The sequence below is a fragment of the Salvelinus alpinus genome, chromosome 10 (assembly GCF_045679555.1).
Source record: "Salvelinus alpinus chromosome 10, SLU_Salpinus.1, whole genome shotgun sequence".
Lineage (NCBI taxonomy): Eukaryota > Metazoa > Chordata > Actinopteri > Salmoniformes > Salmonidae > Salvelinus > Salvelinus alpinus.
The window spans coordinates 29,689,457-29,711,047 of NC_092095.1; the positions used below are offsets into that span (position 1 = coordinate 29,689,457).

Genomic DNA, 21,591 nt, shown 5'->3' on the forward strand with positions numbered 1-21,591 from the left:
TAGCATTTAAGAGTGTCGAGTAAGTAACTGAAAGGTCGCTGGTTTGAATCCCTGAGCTGACTAGGTGAAACATCTGTTGATTCAGCAAGGCACTTAACCCTAATTGCTCCTATAAGTCGCTCTGGATAAGAGTGTCTGCTAAATGACTAGAATGTTAAATGACTAAAGAATGTTACACTTTGACAGACAGATAAACACTGTATATGTACTTTGATAGACACATACACTGTGGTTGAACTTTGTCTACTGTACATCGTGCTCCAAGTAGAGGTAGCCAGGGGGCTTCATTGATTGGTTCCTGTTGGGTTTCATTCAATTGTGCAACTTCCAAGTGGTCACAGACGTCATTTCAATGTCTAGTTTTTATTTACGTTTGATCTATTTGTCAACTAATGTTAATTGAAAGGGTAAAATCCATTGAATTCTTTGGATTTAGGGTAAAAGTTAGGTTTAAAAAATCCTGAAATTCCTTGATGTTGATGACTTGAGGCAAATCCAATCAGTTTTCCACGTTGATTCAACATCATCACATTGGATTGTTTTGTTGAAAGGACGTGGAAACAAGGTTGATTCAACCAATTGGTGCCCAGTGGGTCAGTTCCAACTCTACTTGTTCAACCGTAACATCGGTGTCACGTTCTGACCATAGTTCTTTTATATTTTCTTTGTTTTAGTGTGGTCAGGGCGTGAGTTGGGTGGGTATTATCTATGTTTTCTGTTTCTATGTGGGGTTTCTCGTTTGGCCTGATATGGTTCTCAATCAGAGGCAGGTGTTAGTCATTGTCTCTGATTGGGAACCATATTTAGGTAGCCTGTGTTCTATTGTGTTTTGTGGGTGTTTGTTTTCAGTCTTTGTGTGTCTGCACCAGATAGAACTGTTTCGGTTTTCACTTTTGTTGTTTTGTATTTGAAGTGTTCTGTTTTTTGATTATTATTAAATTAAGATGAACACTAACCACGCTGCGCTTTGGTCCTCTCCTTCCACCGACGAAAGCCGTTACAATCGGCTCTTCCAATGCTTGTAGCAGTGACCTACCTAAAGCCTTTTATTTTTCATTGATGAACGAACTCAATAAAACAGTATTTAGCCACCACACATAATGCAATGTGTGGGATAAGGCAGAATTGTAAGCTTCATGGGCTAATACTGTTTTTATTGGTCTAAACGCAGGAGATATTCATTTCAAGACTATATGTATCAGGCTCCCGAGTGGCGCAGCAATCTAAGGCACTGCATTTCAGTCCTAGAGGCGTCATTACAGACACCCTGATTTGAATCCAGGCTGTATCACAACCGGCCGTGATTGGGAGTCCCATAGGGCGGCGCACAATTGGCCCAGTGTCGTCCGGGTCTGGCCGGTGTAGGCCGTCATTGTAAATAAGAATTTGTTCTTAACTGACTTGTATAGTTAAATAAAGGTTAAATAAAATAAAATCATGTACCTCCTCATCTTCTTTGGGTAGAAACTAGGGTTATATACAAGCCCTACTTCAGCACCTGATTCTGTTTCGACCTATAACAGGATAATAGGAAGCCATGAAGCTATGCTAACTGAGGTAATGCTAAGTGTTCTTTGGAAGTGTGCTCTAGAAAACATCACTGTTTGTTTTTACTTTGTGAGACGGTAAATTCAGCGCTTCAGTTTTATTTCTGCATTGTAACTCAACATTTTATATCAGTCAAATGTCATTCCATTTAACAAATTGAGAAAATGAATGCCATTTGTTGTTTGTGAGGGAAAGGCACCAGTGTTTCTTCAGTAGTCATAGCAATTTCTCAGTCTACAAAATGTTGCTCGAAATCAACTTGGCTGCAGTAATTAAAGCTGCTACAGTATGCCCACAGTATAACTCTGTGATACTATTTCACACTGCTAAACCTATCATGAATGTCCCATACATATTGTGTATTAATAAACAGCATACAAACTAATATGTTTTTGCTACCATAGTATGCCAACCCCTCAAAAAATAAAGCTCAAGCCTGCACTGTCTGGTTGAGGATCCAGCGGCTCTTTAAACAATGGATTCTCTCTGAAGCTAGGGAGCCCTCAACACATAATGGGTCAAAAGAGTCCTCCTATTGTCCCACCTCTATTGTTCTGTTGGAGTGGACTGCAAACAGAACATTGTCCCCCTTTGTCTTTGTCTGGATCAGCTGTGGAGCCTTTTTCATGCATTATGGAGTCCCATGTGTCCGCCATGCCCTACATGTCACAATAATACAGTTAGGGATCCAGCCAGTGAATGGTAAGTGGCATATTACAACTCAAGGAACACGTTGGAACCATTCAAGAACTGAAGGAGGGGGAAATGTGTGAATGTGGCCCCTACTACGGGATCCTACGTACATGACTTCTGTTGAAAAACATCTAGCACTGCATTTTTTGGTATCTCACATCCTACTGGAATATTTAGAATAGCTGAGTATAGAAAAAAATGTATGGATCTTGCTCAAAGAGCTAATATTATCTATGACATGCCAAGGAAATACGCTGAGACGTGGAAATAGGCCTATACAAAAAGGTTCTGATAGCTTAGCATAATATGAACAGGGAAGGAGGTTCTCTAGATAAGATGTATTGTATTTTTCTTAACAGACTATGCAGGAAGCTATTTGTCAAAGAGCCAGAGGCGAACAGAAATTCCAGCTCAGCTATGCTCATCACGCCAAGGCCCTCCATTCAGCTGACACTCTATTCTGACAAGAGTTGACTGTGCTCTGCTCTGCACTTTGACTCATTATGGATAGTAGTAGTACCAGACTCGAATGAAAGCGCAGAATACAAAGTTTTGGCATCCTCCAGGTTAATTCAATTGGGTTTTGTGAAGCTGGCAAGACATAGTGTCACGTACTCTCTCTCTCACTCACGCACGCACGCGCACACACATACACACACCCCAACGTTTTTAGCGGGCTTCCACAGCTCACCAAATTACATTTGGATTGTTCAATTAGGCCTATAGGTCAAAGCCCTTGCATCAATGATCCTGTAAAAAGCCACTTGGTTGACTTGTGTATTAAAAAAAATCGCCCTGATCAAACGTTTAGTGATGTGTTACTGAAGTGACCACTAATATTGCTGTGCATCTTATGTAAGAACCTGTCCAGTTGGCTGGGTTTAAAAACACGATTTTAAACGTTGAATGTGATTGGATAATAGACCCGCGAGTGAACAGAGGGGCGGTGTTTCTAGAAAATCGGAGATTCGTCCATCCTGCAACCTAGTCTGTTGCGCGCTGCCATCAGGGACCAAAAAGGAATACGACGAATTACTTTTTGTTTCAATTCTGTTGTGAAATGTGGATGAAGAACCCTCTCGGATTTTATGAATTTTAATTAAGAACAACGCCGTGAAATTTCTCGCGTGGTCAAAATAGTAAATCTATTGTAATGGGCGTTTACCTTGTTTTTTAGCCTGATTTTCCTAACAGGTAGCTAGCACTAGCTATCCAGTGGTAACTACTCAAACGAAAATAGCCCGCTTGTTGTAGTCTTTGGTAATGGTAGTCAGCGAAAACACACTTGCATTTGGCACATTGCTTAGTGCTTTTGAATTACTTCTATGAACAACAGCAATTTCTCTTCTTCTAAAGCAAGGACAATGTATCATTTTGTGTTACGGAGTTTTCCATGAATTTGTAACAGGTAGGTTGCTCATGCAGATGTACTGTCCTACGGACAGCTTCAGTTGTTTGTTTGATACAAACTTGTGTTGTGATACAATGTTGTTTTTGTAAACACACTCGCCGAAAGCGTTTTAATTTAGAACTGGACCGAATTATGTGGCTATTTTGCGACAACTATAAACCATAGTTCCATTGAACGTTCTCTGTGTTAGTTCGTTGTGTGGCTTTGGGCGCATGATGGCTGATATTTGCTCGTGCTTTCATTGGCAACCTATCCAGAACTCGTGCGTCAATCTTAGGTTACTGTGTGTATGCAATCCAGTCGTGTCTCTAAACAGAATAGTATTTGGATTAATATAAATGTTATTATGCATATCTACACCTGACCATTTGGCATTGGACATCGGTCAAGCAAGCATTGCAACAAAGTAATAAAATAAATTAGCAACCCAGCTGTCGACTGTTGTCAGTATCTCGATTTAGGTCAAACAAGTGGATAACACAATCATGCGACAATGACAACAACGCACTTCATTGCATCTGATGGCAACTGAGATCGGACCATGCAGGAATATGATAATCACAGTTCATTGTTTACAAGCAATAGTAGTGTAGTACAGTAGAAGTAGCCATCTCCTGCCGAAGTGCTCTCAACAAGATTGGATCCTGGACTGATGTGCAACTGAATGTGGAATACAAGAGCAATTACATTTGTTTAGAGATGGACTATATTGAATGTGTTATTGTGTTGGTCTTAAGTTGCATAATAGCCTGCTTCCATAAACGAAATTGTATGAACTAAAGTTTACAATGTGACAGAGTATATTTGAAGGCCCATGGGTATCCCACCAGTGTGTAAACATTTATGTGAATGTAGCCTAATAAACTTAAAAAAAATGTTTTTTTACTGAGACCAAGAAGCACAAGACCCAGTCATTCAAATGGCCTACTGGGGAGGTGCTTGTGAGTCTCGGATAGGGTGCATGTATTCATTTCTTCATCTTTTAACTTTCTACTGTGTTTATTCCATGTAGAGTTTTACAATCAACGAAAATGAAGAGGGAGGACTGTGGTGTGGACTGTGGTGTGGACTAGAACCCTTTCTGCTTCCACTGTGGCTGAACGGAGTAGCCTATCACTTGGTTTTGGATCTCTCCCCCTTTCTCAATGTGGGCTCCAAAGGACTTTTGCCTTGGTGGTTTGAAATGAAATAATGGCGACACGTTGGACTGATTCACCGCAAGACGATGAAGAGAATAAACACAGAGACGTATCTCGAAGTTGTGAGGTAAGACTTTTCCCACATTTTAGGTGTGGTAAGGCTGAGAATGTGACAGTCCCCGTAAGCTTGCGGTGCAATCGCACATCGGACAAGTGCTTGTTTCTAATTATGACAGTGGCGCGTCTTGCCCACCGACCAGAAAACAATGGCTTTTCATTTGTCCAGACTCCAGATTGCCGCCCGACAGCTGTAAAATGGTGTGGATATGTGTGTAATATTGAGTTTGTAAAATTTGCATAGATACAAATCCTAGGAATGCATTTTAATCACCAATGTAGTCAAGAGATAACAGCTGTCTATCACTGGGGCGTCAATCAACAAGCCTTTTGATTATAGTTCCTGAACCAATTCAAGGGAGATGCTGTACTCTTGATGGCATAATTTCAGTGTGATCCTTTTTATCAACTCTGGCACTGTGTTGCACTTGCTACACAGTGTTTTGTAGTTGGTTCACGCTCACTAGTGATTGACAGTTATGCCGGAAACAAGCACAATGCACACCACCTGTTGGAACAGCAACACATTTGAGACTATAGCATTTACCTCAGACCCACTGACTAAAATAGGTCAGACTTGTAATGCTTTCATTGTTTTGTAACCCACAAAATTGTATTGTGATGCATGGAGGACTTGATGCCATGCTTGTTGTTAGCGATGTACAGGTAACTGCCAAAATAACGCAAACACCACCATAAAGTGTCTTTTTTTAATAGGGTGTTGGGCCACCACGAGCCAGAACAGCTTCAATGCACCTTGGCATAGATTCTGCAAGTATCTGGAACTCATTCTTCCATAAGAAATTCCATTGGTGTTTTGTTGATGGTGGTGGAAAACACTGTCTCAGGCACTGCTCCAGAGTCTCCCATAAGTGTTCAATTTGGTTGAGATCTGGCGACTTAGACGGCAATGGAATATGGTTTACCTCATTTTCATTCTCATCAGACCATTCAGTGACCACTCTTGCCCTGTGTGGATGGGGGCATAGCCATGGTAGCCAAAGTAATGTTCTGCCTATCATTTTTATACATGAGCGTGATGGGATTGCTTAATTAACTCAGGAACCACACCTGTGTGGAAGGGCCTGCTTTCAAAATACTTTGTATGCCTCATTTACTCAAGTGTTTCCATTATTTTGGCAGTTACCTATACATCAATAGGCCTATGTCTGGAATACAAGGTGGTGTGTGTGTTGGCTCACGCCATCTGTTATTTCAGGCCAATAGGTACACTTGATGCTGACCGTCACCAACACTTGCTGAATGCTATTAAAAAGACACTACGCGACGCTGCTGTGTGATAATGATCCTCACTTTCATAAACCCATGACCTTTTTGACCTGCTGTGAATCCCGGTGCAAAGTTTCTATGTACAAACTCCCGCTGAGTGACTGAAGTGTTGCAGAGCAATGCGACGGCATTCACATCTGCCGGCGTGTAAGGTGACAGAGTTCGCTTCTCTTTTTTATAACCACTTTCCGAGTGCTTACTGCGTCCAAATAGAATTTCCATTTGCTGATCTAATCTTACTGTCCATTTTCTGGCCAGCCCTATACCATGCTCAGATAAATGCCACATTCTAGAACACATCTCTAACCTCATCCCAAGCACCCACACGCACAGTGGAATTCACAGTTACATCATCGTCATCAGAGGCTGGCTGCATGTCATAACAGTATAGCAGCAGCATGTTTTGGATTAACCCGTCATGTGAAATGGCAAAACCACTACTGCGTAATCCTCTTACCCAGTGCAGGAGTGTGTACTGTATGGATGTCAAATCTTTGGGAGCAGGGCAGGCAAGGGGTAGATGGCAGGGGAGTGTTGGAAGGGAGGGGCGCCATGGAAAGGGGGAGTGAGGTGTGCAGGTGTGATCGTTGGCGTTTGGAAGTTGTCTGAGGTAAGCTATTCTCAAGTTCGAAGCGGTGCAGATATCGAAGCTCGAAGCAGACAGTAAAGCCCTATAATACATTAGGAAGCATGCATGGAGGGGGAATAACACCTAAAGAAAACTACAGCATACTTGGTTCCATATTCTGGAAGGCTATGACTTTTATAGCCAGGCATGGATCTGTGAAGTAGCCTTGTGGTTTGGTTTTACTCCCAGCAGTTGTTCCAGTCTAGTACCTCTCAAGCCACCTAAAGATTTCCTCTTCACCAAGTTAAACTATAACCACCGTTTCACAGCAGGTGATTCTGAATCCTTCAGCAGACACATAAATTATGCATCTATCATGTTTTAGTACAATGTCCCCTCTTATTTCTCTCTTTCCTTCTCTTTCTCGGTACTTACTACTGCAAGCAAACATATACTCACAGTCCTACTTCTTCACTATTTCGTCGCTGTTTCACTTGTCTGTGCCTTTAACGCTGGGTGATTCTATGGTAACGGAATTATGCGGAGGCTCAAATTTTTCACTTTAACATGTATGCCAAACACACCATGGATTTCTAAGTTTAATAAACCATACAACTATGCAAAATGGCTACTTTGAACAGTTTACACCGTTAAAAAAAAACACAATTACTGGAAAACTATGCAGATGCAAAGTTTGCTAACATAATTGCGGTTAAACCTCTCACAGTTTTATTATGTTACCAAACTTTGTATCTGCACAGTTCTTACTGTAAATGTGTTTTTGTAAAATGAGCAGTGGAAATTGTTAAAAGTAGTCATTGTGCATAGTTATATTGTTTGTTAAACATTGATATACATAGGTTTTGTTTGGTATACATTTTGAAAGTGAAAACATTTGAGTCTCCGTGTCATTCCATTTACCATGGAATTGCCTGTCTCAAACTTTGTTTTTGGATGATAAATGTCCACAATTGCAGCTGAGGGCTCTTAAAGACAGTGGTGGGAAAAGTACCCAATTGTCATACTTGAGTAAAAGTATAGATATCCTAATAGAAAGTTTTATTTGTAAGAGTATTTGGTTTTAAATATACTTAAGTATATTTTAGCAATTACATGTACTTTTGATACTTAAGTATCAAAAGTAAAATTATAAATCATTTCAAATTCCTTATGTTAAGCAAAGCAGACGGCACCATTTTCTTGTTTTTAAAATGTACGGATAGGCAGGGGCACGCTCAAACACTCAGACATTATTTACAAAAGATGCATTTCTGTTTAGTGAGTCAGCCAGACTGTAGGGATGACCATGTGGTCTCTTGATAATTGCATCAATTTCACAGTTTCCCTGTCCTGCTACGCATTCAAAATGTAACGAGTACTTTGGGTTTCTCAGGAAAATGTATGGAGTAAAAAGTACAATATTTTCTTTAGGAATGTAGTGAAGAGAAAGTTATAAATACCCAATAAAAACTAATAGTACTTTAAAGTATTTTTCCTTAAGTACTTTACACCACTGTTTAAAGACCCCAAAGATGACAATGCAGGACCGCTCTGCACAAAGGCCTATGTCCCAGTCCACTATTTGAAAAATGACATTGGTCAAAGGGGAGGTCCTCCAGAGGTTGATGTAGGATCCTGAAGAACAAATGCCCCTCTTATTTCACAATTTCTCCTTTCAAACATGGAGGTAGATGGAAATGCAAAGATGTAGCCACGTGTCAGCGCTGTGCTCTTTATGCCTGAAGCCCCCTTTTGTGAGCAATCATCAGCACCTGCGGCCTGGCATGTGGGAACTGGGCAGGTGCTACTCTGTACCTGCTAACACACACGCAGACACACACACTTCCATCCCTTGTCTCTTACCCAAGCGCCACTGCTTATGAAATCCCATTCCCTCGGGTCTAATGAGAGTTCAGGCCCCAGGCAACCAGGGCAGGACAGAGGCTGGGGGGGTTGTAGTGGAGCTGCCTCTGTCCCATTCACTCCCATCTCCTTAATGAGGGAGATTTCAAGGCCTGTCTTCGCCTCTCCCTGGCTGTGAGGAAAGTGACGGTAGCCACGCAGGGGTAATTTAGGCACAGCTGCTCACAGTCATTAGGAGAAAAACACTCCACATACACACCCCACTCCTCAACCCCCCCCCCCCCCCCCCCCCCCTGTATTCAGGGCTGGGTCCAGCATGACCAGCTGAGGCCTCTCTCCTCGTGAGTGTCTGGCTCTGGGGTTCATCCTGGGTGATCCCCTCTTACCACTCTCAACTAACCCAAACATGATGCTCAATCCACATTTAGAAGGACCTCTGGTCCTGTTGCCTACCCTTTCATTTTATAATACTATGGCTGTTGAGCTGTTTGCTCAGAATTTGTGACGTATTGATCCGTTATAAAAGGATGTTAGTGAGGAAGGTCTGTCGCTGTCGCTCGCTAACCAACTACCTCTGACTATGATGGTTCAAACCATTTCATCGTGTTCGTGTTGATGCAGGGGTGTGCATTCCTGCACTAGTTCAGTGCCGGTTGTCATTGTACCCACCCTCCGATGGCTATCTGTGTTTCCTCTTTCCGACATGTATTGATCCGTCCCCTGCTCAGGGAGGGAGGAGTAGCCGTGTTTTGAGTGCTGTTGATGCACTCCTCTTTCCACTAGACGTATCCTCTCCCTCCCCCATAAATCCTGCTCTTTTATCCCCGATGCGCTTGTCTTTCACTCGCCCTCTATTCCGACATGTTTTCTGTGACGCTATATTTAACCACTGGGGGTGGAAGTTAAAAAAAACATTATTTCCTGCCCTATTCCTTCCCTGACATTCTGCTTGAAGCCAGAATGCGAGTTTCCAGAAAGCGCTATTTTTAACAGTGAGTTTGATGTTCTGGGGTCAGTGCACTCAATGTGGACTGTAGTGTCCATGCGAATGCTGTCCGGTTTGGGTGGAAACTCGAAGTGAAAGACTTTCCCACAGTCTATCCCAACACCACAGTTCTCGTGTCAAAAGAAGACACATTTTCATGGAGTCCCAGTCTCTATTACAGTGAGATCATAAAAGGCGTAACGATGCGCTGAAGTTGTTTTCGTCCCATTTTTTGGGGGGAGGGGTTGAGATTTAATCTCATCCTTAGTAAATATTTCCTTTCGTTTTGTCTTTTATCAATGCTTAAGTTAGAAATACAAATGAGCTGGATATGTGAAGATTTGAAAAAACGAATTTGCTCTGCTTCTCCCTCGTCTGCAGCTCAATGCCCTCTAAATGCACTTTCCTCAAGGTTTCTTCATATAAACAAGTCCTCAACACAAGCCCCTGACCTGAACTCCACCCAGGGAAAGATCATTATGCCCCCTGTATAAGAAACACACACACCCTGTCTTGGGGGATTTACCAGGAGTGTCCTTTCTAAGGGCTTTCCCTGATTGGCCCTCAGCCTGTTATTGTCACGACTGTGAGTGTGTGTCCAATGTGTTTTTGGGCATTCCCTATCTGGATCAAGCCTGCCATCAATTGCCCCTGTTTTCCCCTGGAAGAGACAATGGGAAGCTCTGACATGTGTGACCTCGTTGGACTGAAGGTCACCTATTCATAGCTACTTTGCAGTGGTGTGTGTCATTTGGACACACCTACTCATTCCATGGTTTTTCTTTATTTTTTACTATTTTCTACATAGTTTTGATGTCTTCTACTACGAAATAACACATGCAATAATGTAGTAACCAAAAAAGTGTTATACAAATCAAAATATATTTTATATTTGAGAGTCTTCAAAGTAGCCACCCTTTGCCTTGATGACAGCTTTGCACACTCTCGGCAGTCTCTCCACCAGCTTCACCTGGAAGGCTTTTCCAACAGTCGAAGGTGTTCCCACATATGCTGAGCACTTGTTGGCTGATTTTCCTTCACTCTGCGGTCAAACTCTTCCCAAACCATCTCATTTGGGTTGATGTCGGGTGATTGTGGAGGCCAGGTCATCTGATGCAGCACTCATCACTCTCCTTGGTCAAATAGCCCTTGCACAGCCTGGGGGTGTGCTGGGTCATTGTCCTGTTGAAAAACAAATGATAGTCCCACTAAGCGCAAACCAGATGGGATGGCGTATCGCTGCAGAATGCTGTGGTAGCCATGCTAGTTAAGTGTGCCTTGAATTCTAAATAAATAACCGACAGTGTCACCAGCAAAGCACCATCACACCACCTCCTCCATGCTTCACTTGGGAAATACACATGCGGAGATCATCCGACGGAAATACACATGCGGAGATCATCTGTCACAAAGACACGGCAGTTGGAACCAAAAAAATCTAATTTGGACTCATCAGACCGAAGTACGGATTTCCAACGGTCTAATGTCCATTGCTCGTGTCTCTTCTTATTATTGGTGTCCTTTAGTAGTGGTTTCTTTGCAGCAATTTGACCACGAAGGCCTGATTTCACGCAGTCTCCTCTGAACAGTTGATGTTGAACTCTGTGAAACATTTATTTGGGCTACAATTTGTGGCTGGTAACTCTAATGAACTTATCATCTGTAGCAGAGGTAACTCTGCTCTTCCACTCCTGTGGCGGTCCTCATGAGAGCCAGTTTCATCATGGCACTTGATTGTTTTTGCAACTGCTCTTGAAGGTACTTTCAAAGTTCTTGAAATTTTCTGTATTGACTGACCTTCATGTCTTTAAAGTAATGATGGACTTTCGTTTCTCTTTGCTTATTTGAGCTGGTCTTGCCATAATATAGACTTGCACTTTTACCAAATAGCCCTATCTTCTGTGTACCACCCCTAAATTGTCACAACACAAGGAAAGAAGGCACACCTGTTAATTGAAATGCATTCCAGGTGACTACCTCATAAAGCTGGTTGAGAGAATGCCAAGAGTGTGCAATGCTTTCATTGAGGCAAAGGGTGGCTGCTTTGAAGAATCTCAAATATAAAAAATATTTTGATTTTAATACTTAAAAAAAAATTATTTCATAGTTCTGATTTCTTCACTATTATTAAACAATATAGGAAATAGTAAAAATAAAGGGAAAAAACCCTTGAATGAGTAGGTGTGCCAACTTTTGACTGGTACTGTATGTGTGGCCGTTACCTACCACACATTGACCATGACCCATCTTTTCTTCTGGTCGAGGGATGAAGTCCCCTCACGGCTTGGCCCTGTTGGATGTTATCTCTCTCTCTAACTGGCTATGAGCTGAATGCCATTATGGCACTGGAGAGAGGGACGGATGGATGAAGAGGGGAGGGGGTCAGGAAGAAGAGAGATTAGCTGGTGGAAAACACACCAGCCCTTTTCTTTCTCTCTCTTTCCCTCTCTTTTTTTTCTTCTCTTTACTCCAACTGGCTCACTGTCACAGCTTCTTCTGCCTGGATGCCCCCGTCCTTCTGGAAGATAAAGGGACGGTGTAGAAAGAAGTGGAGGAGGGGAAAGACAGGCAGACAGACACTGCAGCACCAGCCTAATGCTCACTGAAGCCGAGGTGGTGTCCATTACATATGCCCAAGGCGTCTATGCTGCCTCTGTCTTTCTGTCTCTCAAGACACGCCACACTGAGGCTGATATGTAGTAGTATGAAGTACAAGAACGCAACTTCGCCCACCTTTCATTGCGGTCGTCCTCTCTCCGTTTCTCCTTTTTTCATTTGTTTCCCTCTAGTTTTTATTCATCAAGTCAAAGATAAACACTGTCGGTGCGGATGGATGAATGTGCGTATAGAGGGACGGGCATTGTCATGCCAAATAGTGACCGGCTGCCAACTCCTGCTATGAGCCTGATCAGCCATCCTGTCACCCCCCCCTCTCTTTCTCTCTGTCTCACTCCTTCACGACACAGATGCTAAAAGTTTAGTCTCTTTCAATGCCTTTTGACGGCCGCTGACTAACACTGTTATGTCCCTCCATAACAGAAATTGCCTTGGAAATATGGTTTCTTTGATGTACAACTGCGTCATCTTCCAGCTACTCTTCAGCTGATAGGCTACATGCAGTTATTATACCAAACTGATTCCCATAAAGACATATTACTCTCAATTATTGGCAGTGGCATCTAAGCCTTTGATGTGCGTAGATCTCAGACCACAAATCTAATGGGGAGAAGTTGCCCGTCCTTTTCGTTTCCCTACCAGTAATTTCCTGCATACAAGCTTTTCTCCTGACTTGCAAATCTACCTCCAAAAGCACTTTCACTTCTTTTCCTGTGTTTTTCAATGAGAGCTTACGTAAGGTTGTTATCGGGGTCATATCTTGAGCTCTGGTGTTAGTAAGGGCTTTGAGGTTCTTGGCAGGAAACCACATTATTTCCTGTCGGCGTCAGTACTGGAAATGAGCAAGGGCACCCTGATGAATGAATGATTTCATGAATGAACGGCAGAATGAGGGAACGGTAGAGAAAATTTTGTTCTTATCCTAATGTCGGAGGACGATGTTTGGTGTTTTTGTACGATATCCTTTGGCCAATGTATTAGGAATTCTTAGAAACCGAGACCTGTAGTTGACCTGACACCAAAGCCCCCACTGTATGTCGGTTCACAGTTCAGTTCACCTAGATTAAGCTTTTTGGAGTAGGTGTAGCTTAGACTGTGATACAATACCATGTCTCTGTCCCTCCATGGCACATGCATGCGCTGTGTGTTGTTCAGAGCAGCAGGGCGTGTGCGTTGGGCATTGATTTTGTGTGTGTGGGGACGAGCGATGGATCTGCACGTCTGCACCACACAATCCATAACTCAGGATTGATTGGATTATATTGGTAGGGAATGGGGTGATGTGCTCCGGACCAGCCTATTCCTGGTAGTGGGAGGATGGGATGGGATGGGGGGGGGGGGAGTGCACAGCCACGTTTCAGCAGGACGTTACGACAGCATGTTGTTGAGCTGCTATTTATAGGCAGAGGCTCACACGTGGTATTTTCCAAATTCTTTGTTGTTGTTTGCCCTTTTCATCTCTCCTCTTTCCAGATGTTTTGGACACATTATGCCTTACTGCATGTATGAGATTGACAGATTTGTCTGGATTAGCTTAGTCCCCATCATGCCTTCCACAGCCTTTGTCGTCTTTGATCTTTTGCATCAGCTACATTGACGAAACGGCAGCTTTTCATTGGTCACACCACCTTTTAGATTTTTCCAGTTAGCCTATTGGCTATTTTGAAGGGTTATGCTCATAGGGAGCAGAGCAGTCATTTCCGAAGTCAGGCATGGGTTGTGATTATGTACCTGGGAGAGAGTGCGGTGGTTACAGAGGCCAATGGCTATGAATCCTCCCACTTTGTTGATGCGATGCCGTGGATGGGGCCCCGAGGGGGTCATCCAGTCTAGACATGGTGAGTGTGGCCAGAGTGACCTGCCTGACACCAGTGTGTTTTGTAGCCTTTTGACCCACAGTGGTCCCCTGAACGTACTGCTGCCTACACTGTCAGACACCTCGGATATATGTTGATCCCCCAAACCTATTCCTCTGTCACCTAGATCCATTCCACACGGAGTTATCACAATAACTAACAATAGAAAGATGGGTTAGGGTTTCATAAGCTGATTCTAGCCTTAACATGCTAGATACACTCCTGAGCATTCTTTCTTTCACATAGGTCTAAAGTCTGCACCAATGGGGCTAGAGGTATGGGTTGGCAGTGTTACAGTGTGTGTTGGTTTTAGCTATCCCTATGCACACAGGCTATTGGATTGTTGAGCTTTTCCCTTCAGGCAGTGGCAAGCTGACATCCTGTGGTTCTCTAATTTATTGTGTGCGTGCGTGTGTTTTTATGTGTGTAGTAAGGTAGTATAAAAAATGCATGAAGGCCCTGTAGCCCTCTACTCAATCTCATTGTCTGGCACTGTTAGGCTGGTAATTGGTCATGGCCTCGGTAATTTGGGTTCTGATGTAAGCATCACAGGTTTCAGTGATGAAACTGTTAATGTCGCAAAATAATAACCCTCTGGATATGATAGAACATCAAGGGTTTCAGCAGCACACAACTCTGCATATTCACCCTTCAGTAATCCAGTGCTCTCATTCTTTTAGCTAATCCAGTCTCTTGGGTTTTATTGGTTTTGTTTTTGAGACACTGAGTAGAGGTCGACCGATTTAATCGGAATGGCCGATTTTAATTAGGGTCGATTTCAAGTTTTCATAACAATCGGTAATCGGCATTTTTGGACACCGATCATGGCCGATTACATTGCATTCCACGAGGACACTGAGTGGCAGGCTGACTACCTGTTATGCGAGTGCAGCAAGGAGCCAAGGTAAGGTGCTAGCTAGCATTAAATGTATCTTATAAAAAAACAATCAATCTTAACATAATTACTAGTTAACTACACATGGTTGATGATATTACTAGTTTATCTAGCTTGTCCTGCGTTGCATATAATCGAATCGGTGCCTGTTCATTTATCATTGAATCATAGCCTACTTTGCCAAACGGGTGATTTAACAAGCGCATTCGTGAAAAAAGCACTGTCGTTGCACCAATGTGTACCTAACCACAAACATCAACGCCTTTCTTAAAATCAATACACAAGTATATATTTTTAAACCTGCCTATTTAGTTAATATTGCCTGCTAACATGAATTTCTTTTAACTAGGGAAATTGTGTCACATCTCTTGCGTTCTGTGCAACAGAGTCAGGGTATATGCAACAGTTTGGGCCGCCTGGCTCGTTGCGAACTAATTTGCCAGAATTTTACGTATTTATGACATAACATTGAAGGTTGTGCAATGTAACAGGAATATTTAGACTTATGGATGCCAGCCCACCCGTTAAATACGGAACGGTTCCGTATTTCACTGAAATAATACACTTTTTATTTATTATTTGACCATATTAATGACCTAAGGCTCGTATTTCTGTGTGTTGTTATGTTATAATTAAGTCTATGATTTGATATTTGATAGATCAGTCTGACTGAGCGGTGGTAGGCAGCAGCAGGCTTGTAAGCATTCATTCAAACAGCACTTTCGTGCGTTTGCCAGCAGCTCTTCGCAATGCTTCAAGCATTGCAGTGTTTATGACTTCAAGCCTATCAACTCCCGAGATTAGGCTGGTGTAACCGATGTGAAATGGCTAGCTAGTTAGCGAGGAGCGTGCTAATAGCGTTTTAAACGCCACTCGCTCAGACTTGGAGTGGTTGTTCCCCTTGCTCTGCAAGGGCCGCGGCTTTTGTGGAGCGATGGGTAACGCTGCTTTGAGGGTGGCTCTTGTCGATGTGTTCCTGGTTCGAGCCCAGGTAGGAGCGAGGAGAGGGATGGAAGCTATAGTCAATCACCACCTTCCGGAGACACCTGAAACCCCACCTCTAAGGAATACCTAGGATAGGATAAAGTAATCCTTCTAACCCCCCCCCTCCCCCTTAAAAGAGTTAGATGCACTATTGTAAAGTGGCTGTTCCACTGGATATCATAAGGTGAATGCACCAATTTGTAAGTCGCTCTGGATAAGAGCGTCTGCTAAATGACTTAAATGTAAATGTATACTGTTACACTGGCAATAAAGTGCCTATAAGAACATCCAATAGTCAAAGGTATATGAAATACAAATCATATAGGAGAGAAATAGTCCTATAATAACCTCAACCTAAAACTTCTTACCTGGGAATATTGAAGACTCATGTTAAAAGGAACCACCAGCTTTCATATGTTCTCATGTTCTGAGCAAGGAACTTAAACATTAGCTTTTTACATGGCACATATTGCACTTTTACTCTCTTCTCCAACACTTTGTTTTTGCATTATTTAAACCAAATTGAACATGTTTCATTATTTATTTGAGGCTAAATTGATTTGATATATTATATTAAGTTAAAATAAAGTGTTCATTCAGTATTGTTGTCATTATTATAAATAAATGTAAAAAAAATAATAATAATTATCCACCGATTTTAATCGGTATCGTTTTTTTTGGTCCTCCAATAATCGGTATCGGCGTTGAAAAATCATAATCGGCCGACCTCTAATACTGAGATAAGAGACTGTTAAGAAAAGCCGGGTTTGACTGGATGTTTATTTTTTACTCGGGCGAGCAACTTTGGATGTGCTCCGTCTGTTTTGAGGGTGGGGCTGCGTCACTCCTTTCTCTTGCTCTCATCCAGGGAGTATTCCTCCTGTGAAGAAAATAGATTTATGCTAAAATTAGTAAATAAATATATAAAGGAAGGGAGCCGGTGAGAGTACCCGCATTGCCTGCAAACTGCAGAGTCACTCAGGACTCCTCTGTGGAGGCAGATGCACTGCAGAATCCTCTCCGTCTCAGCCAAGACGACACAGCTAGGAGCTTCTTAAGACTACCATCTTTCATAATGACTTTTACATTTGACAGTATAGGTGAGTGGGCGCAGTTGCTGTGACTCTTACCTGTTCTTGTCTTGCTGGAGTAGAGTTGGTTTCAGGACTGTCAGCAGCGGGGGGAGGTAGAGGACTTGTGCCTTCTGTCCTAGTCAGTTTGGTGCCCCTCTGACGCAGCACCCCTTCCGATCGGTGCAAGCCATCACAGCTCCTCCGACTGCCTAGCACGGCTGCAGACACCGGCACCGAGAGTCACAGCACAGCCTGCCGAGAAGACTGTCAAGAGGGGAGAGGGAGGGAGAATCTGCCTCCCAGGACTCTGCAGGTGTAGCTCCCAATTCTGTCAGTCGTAGGTAATCATGGAAACTCCTGTCCATCAACTTAGAATTGGACCGTAACCAAGGAGCGTTGATGTCTCTCTTTTGTCACGGCAACAGACACCAAAGTCTCTGAGGATCTCCTGCATTCCATCTTTTTTGTGGTGTATTTATGTGTTCACTGGTCCGGAAGAGTACTAATGTATGTATTATTAAGATGGTGTTAATAAGCTTTGAAGGGGATGCCCACATCTGACAGAATGCCCGCTGGACGCACAGGTGGGCATAGGGATGCTACCCCCTCTGCCGCCTCCTGACAACGTGTTGTCCACCCTGTCCATACCCCCTTCTGTGCCAGGACATCGGAGCACGATTGGCAACAGCCAGGGTTGGGGGATACACAGTTGACACTGACAGGCAACCCTGGGGAAGTGCCCCCACGCAGCAAATCATGGCTCACCTCAAGGTGCTGGACTGCGTGATGAACAACAACTGGAGCGCTCTCTGTGACCTGTACTGCGCCTGGAGCAATCAGGTCGGTCCTAACTCTCCGCTAGTTCCTTCCTTAGATGTTCTGTGAAGTTGACAACGTGGCATAGAGACGTTACTTCTTCATTGAGAAAGCAGCTTTGATGCAGTGTGGCATGGTTTATACCCCCTTTCTCCTTGCAGCTTCACTCTCCTGTCCCTCCTCGGCCCCTCTCCTCTACCGGTGTCTATGAAAGGCACCCCTGACACCTTGCATATTTCTAGCTCTATTCACTACTCCAGCGTGGCATGGGAACCAGTAAACCGGTGGCATGGTGACCTCTGGACCGTTACCCTGTACTGTAGCTTGTAGCGCTGCATAGTTAAAGTTACATTGAGTTGTGCAGTATTTATGTGTGACATCTGTTTTTATTTTTGGAGCCGCACTGCAGACTACAGTTCAATGTACTTGCTCTCTGTGCAATGTGTGTGTGTGTGTGCAGGTGTATGCTTGATCTGCTGTAGGCTATTTACTGTAGTGCTGTCTGTGGACTTGTGTGTGCACATTTGTCTCGTGTTCAATTGGGCACCCTTCTGTGGCAGGCTACTTCAATATTCTCACTGTAAAAGCAACACTGTACTTATGGTTCCAAAAATATTTTTTTTTGCGCCTGCTCCCCTGTGGAGTGACAGCAGGGTTGATCTCTCTCGCCCCGTCCGCTAATTTAATTTTAGCCGCACTGAAAGTTGTTTGCGTCCCACGCTGAACTGACAGCCCTCTGTTTGCTATGTGGTGCTGCTGGCTACGGCCTTTGAAAACGGCCTTTGTGTACCGGCTGCACCAAGGCTTCATGAAATATTCAGTCAGACACCTGGCCATGAAGGGAGCAGATAGAAGCTCCATCCCCATCTTATCACTCCACTAACTCTCACTCTTAGTCCCTTCAAAGACCAAGGAATAATACGTAACAATATAACGTTGATCTGTGTGTTACAAACGGCAAATATCCCCTGTGTGGTATTTCAATATGTTGGCCACTTAAAAGAAGATTAGTCACAAACTCCGGCTTTGAACTTGTCTTTTCTTTCTTTCTTTCTTTGCCGGACGGCCAGACAACGTTCCAGTGTACAGTGGGGTTCAATAGAGTGATTCCTTTCATCCTCTTTTTAATGCAGGTTTTCTGTGCCCTCGCTCTGCTCCCTTCCTGCTAGATGGGGATTAGGCTGCTCCATGTTTGTATGGTGCCCTGTTTCTTTTGTTGAATATTCAAGACCACACTGCAAAACCAAAACTTGGAATATCTCATCAGAGATCAAGTTCCAAGCGGAGACAACTCTTTTCATCAGCCGACAACACATTGAAATACAACAGAGACATTTTGCCTTTGTTGTCCATCTGCAAGTGTATGCCTTCTTTCACCTTAGTTAACACAGTGCGCAGGGTTAAACAGCATTGTGTGTGTGTGTCTGTGTCACAGGGCACCTTGTCACAGCCCTGCTCTGTCAAACCTCTGATCTCTGATAGAGGAGATGGATTAATAATTCATAGTGGGGCCCAGCAGTGAGCAGCCCAATTAGCTTCCGTTGCATCTGGGGGGGCCCTGGGGAGCAGAATTGGCCCACCTGCTCTCTGTCTCGTGTGTGTGTGAGAGCGAGGGATGAGGGGGTGTGTGTGCGATGGGCTGGGTCTTTGTCTGGACCTCTCTGGAGGATATTCCTCACGCTACCTACACCCCCCCCCAGGACCACACCCTCACTGGAGGTAGCGGAAGATGATGCCCTCCGGTGCAAATAGATGGGGAGAAATTAAAAACAAAGGAACGTGAAAGCAATACAACAGACCAGCCGGGATTCTAGTCAACATGACAAACTAGGATAACATTCCAAACAACCAACGTTGGGGGAGACTCCTCCCACTCTGTGTTGGTGAGCCCACATTAGGCTCTATGACTGTGCAGCCCCTGACACTGGGCCTAGCCTGTGATTTTAAACTGGCCTGGCCCTCTCTCCCCTCTCTTTGTGGAGAGGAATTCCAGGCCGCTGGCCTGCACAATCGCCCTTCAATTAGCATATGAATGCTGCTTAGGGGAAGTGAGTGCAAGGGTGGGAGGAGGGGGGGAGTCATAAAAGTTCCAAATCGGTCGCAACACACTGAACAGACACTTGCCGTGTCAGAATATCCATACTTGCGCCCTAAATAGTAGGCCGTTTGAGTATGTGGGGGAAAAACAGAGTTTAATAGTTTGCAACGTTTTGAAAATGTGGTATACTTTAAATGCCCGGCTGTCATACTGATTTTGGCTTTGACAACAGCTGATCAAGTAGGTATGGGGATGTGCTACCGAAATCAACGAATAGCAGGAAACAATGCAATCGATCATGACCCCATTATCAGTATTCATAAATATTATATTTTTGTAGTAGGTACATTTTTGAAAATCAAGTGGTCATGCCAGGATGTTATACTCATCTCAGCTTTTCATCTAGTAGAATTCGATGCACACTTCCCACAGTGCACTGGATGAGGTGGGCTGCGAGTGATAGGCCCTAGTTCTTTCAAGTAGCCAAACATCAAAACTAGGCTACTTAATTGGGAAGATGTCAAATAGCGACGCTTCTACGTTTGTGTTCAAATGTAGGCTAAGTAGTTTTTGTTCTATAAATTATCATGAGTATTACATCGTAAGCTACATCTTTAAAGAGAAGTATATTTCTATGGGGGTGTTCTCATGTGTTTCTTGTTCTCTGGACCTTCATCAGAGCATTTCAAATAAAAACTAAACCATCTTTTGATTTCTGAATGTGTCGGCACCAGGGACTCGGAAAGTGGCTGCGTGATTGATGTCATGCTAATCAGGCCTTTTGATTTGAGCAAATGGATTGTTTTAGTTTAAGGCTAGGCTACTTATTTTATTTATTTATGGATCAAAACTTAGCAGTCATTCTGATCTTGTTCCCAATGATCAGTGCTTTAGTTTGTTAACTTCTCTGGGATATGTGGGACGCTAACGTCCCACTTGGCCAAAAGCCAGTAAAAATGCAGAGTGCCAAATTCAAATAAATTACTATAAAAATCAAACTTTCATGAAATCCCACATGCAATACACCAAATTAAAGCTAAACTTGTTGTGAATCCAGCCAACATGTCAGATTTCAAATAGGCTTCTCGGCGAAAGCAAACGATGCTATTATCTGAGGATAGCACCATAGTAAACAAAGAGAGAGAAGCATATTTCAACCCTGCAGGCGCGACACAAAACGCAGAAATAAAAATATAATTCATGCCTTACCTTTGACGAGCTTCTGTTGTTGGCACTCCAATATGTCCCATAAACATCACAAATGGTCCTTTTGTTCGATGAATTCCATCGATATATATCCAAAATGTCAATTTTATCTGGCGCGTTTGATCCAGAAAAACACCGGTTCCACCAGTTGTGCAACGTGACTACAAAATATCTCAAAAGTTACCTGTAAACTTTGCCAAAACATTTCAAACTACTTTTGTAATACAACTTTAGGTATTTTTTTACGTAAATAATTGATCAAATTGAAAACGGGATGATCTGTGTTCAATACAGGATTAAAACAAACTGTAGCTAGCTTTCTGGTCACGCGCCTCTATCTAACAGTACACTTCAAGTTACCCTCGTTCTGGATGCCCGTACTTCTTCATTACACAAAGGGAAAACGCTCAACAAATTTCTAAAGACTGTTGACATCCAGTGGAAGCGGTAGGAACTGCAAGAAGGTCAATTAGAAATGTGGATTCCTAATGAA

General features: G+C 43.2%; 1 protein-coding gene across 2 annotated transcripts in view; it reads left to right on the forward strand.

Annotated features, from left to right (window-relative positions):
- Positions 1-3,208: 3,208 nt before the first annotated feature.
- arhgap21a (Rho GTPase activating protein 21a) overlaps positions 3,209-21,591 on the forward strand; it is a 99,984-nt gene continuing 81,601 nt past the window's right edge. The window contains exons 1-2 of one of the 2 annotated variants that reach the window (XM_071331162.1): positions 3,209-3,649; positions 4,665-4,918. In XM_071331162.1, the coding sequence (XP_071187263.1) occupies positions 4,844-4,918 (75 nt within the window). In that variant the 5' untranslated portion in view covers positions 3,209-3,649; positions 4,665-4,843. Of the gene's footprint in view, positions 3,650-4,664; positions 4,919-16,949; positions 17,879-21,591 lie in introns of those variants that run through there. The other variant, XM_071331161.1, reaches the window with a different exon arrangement.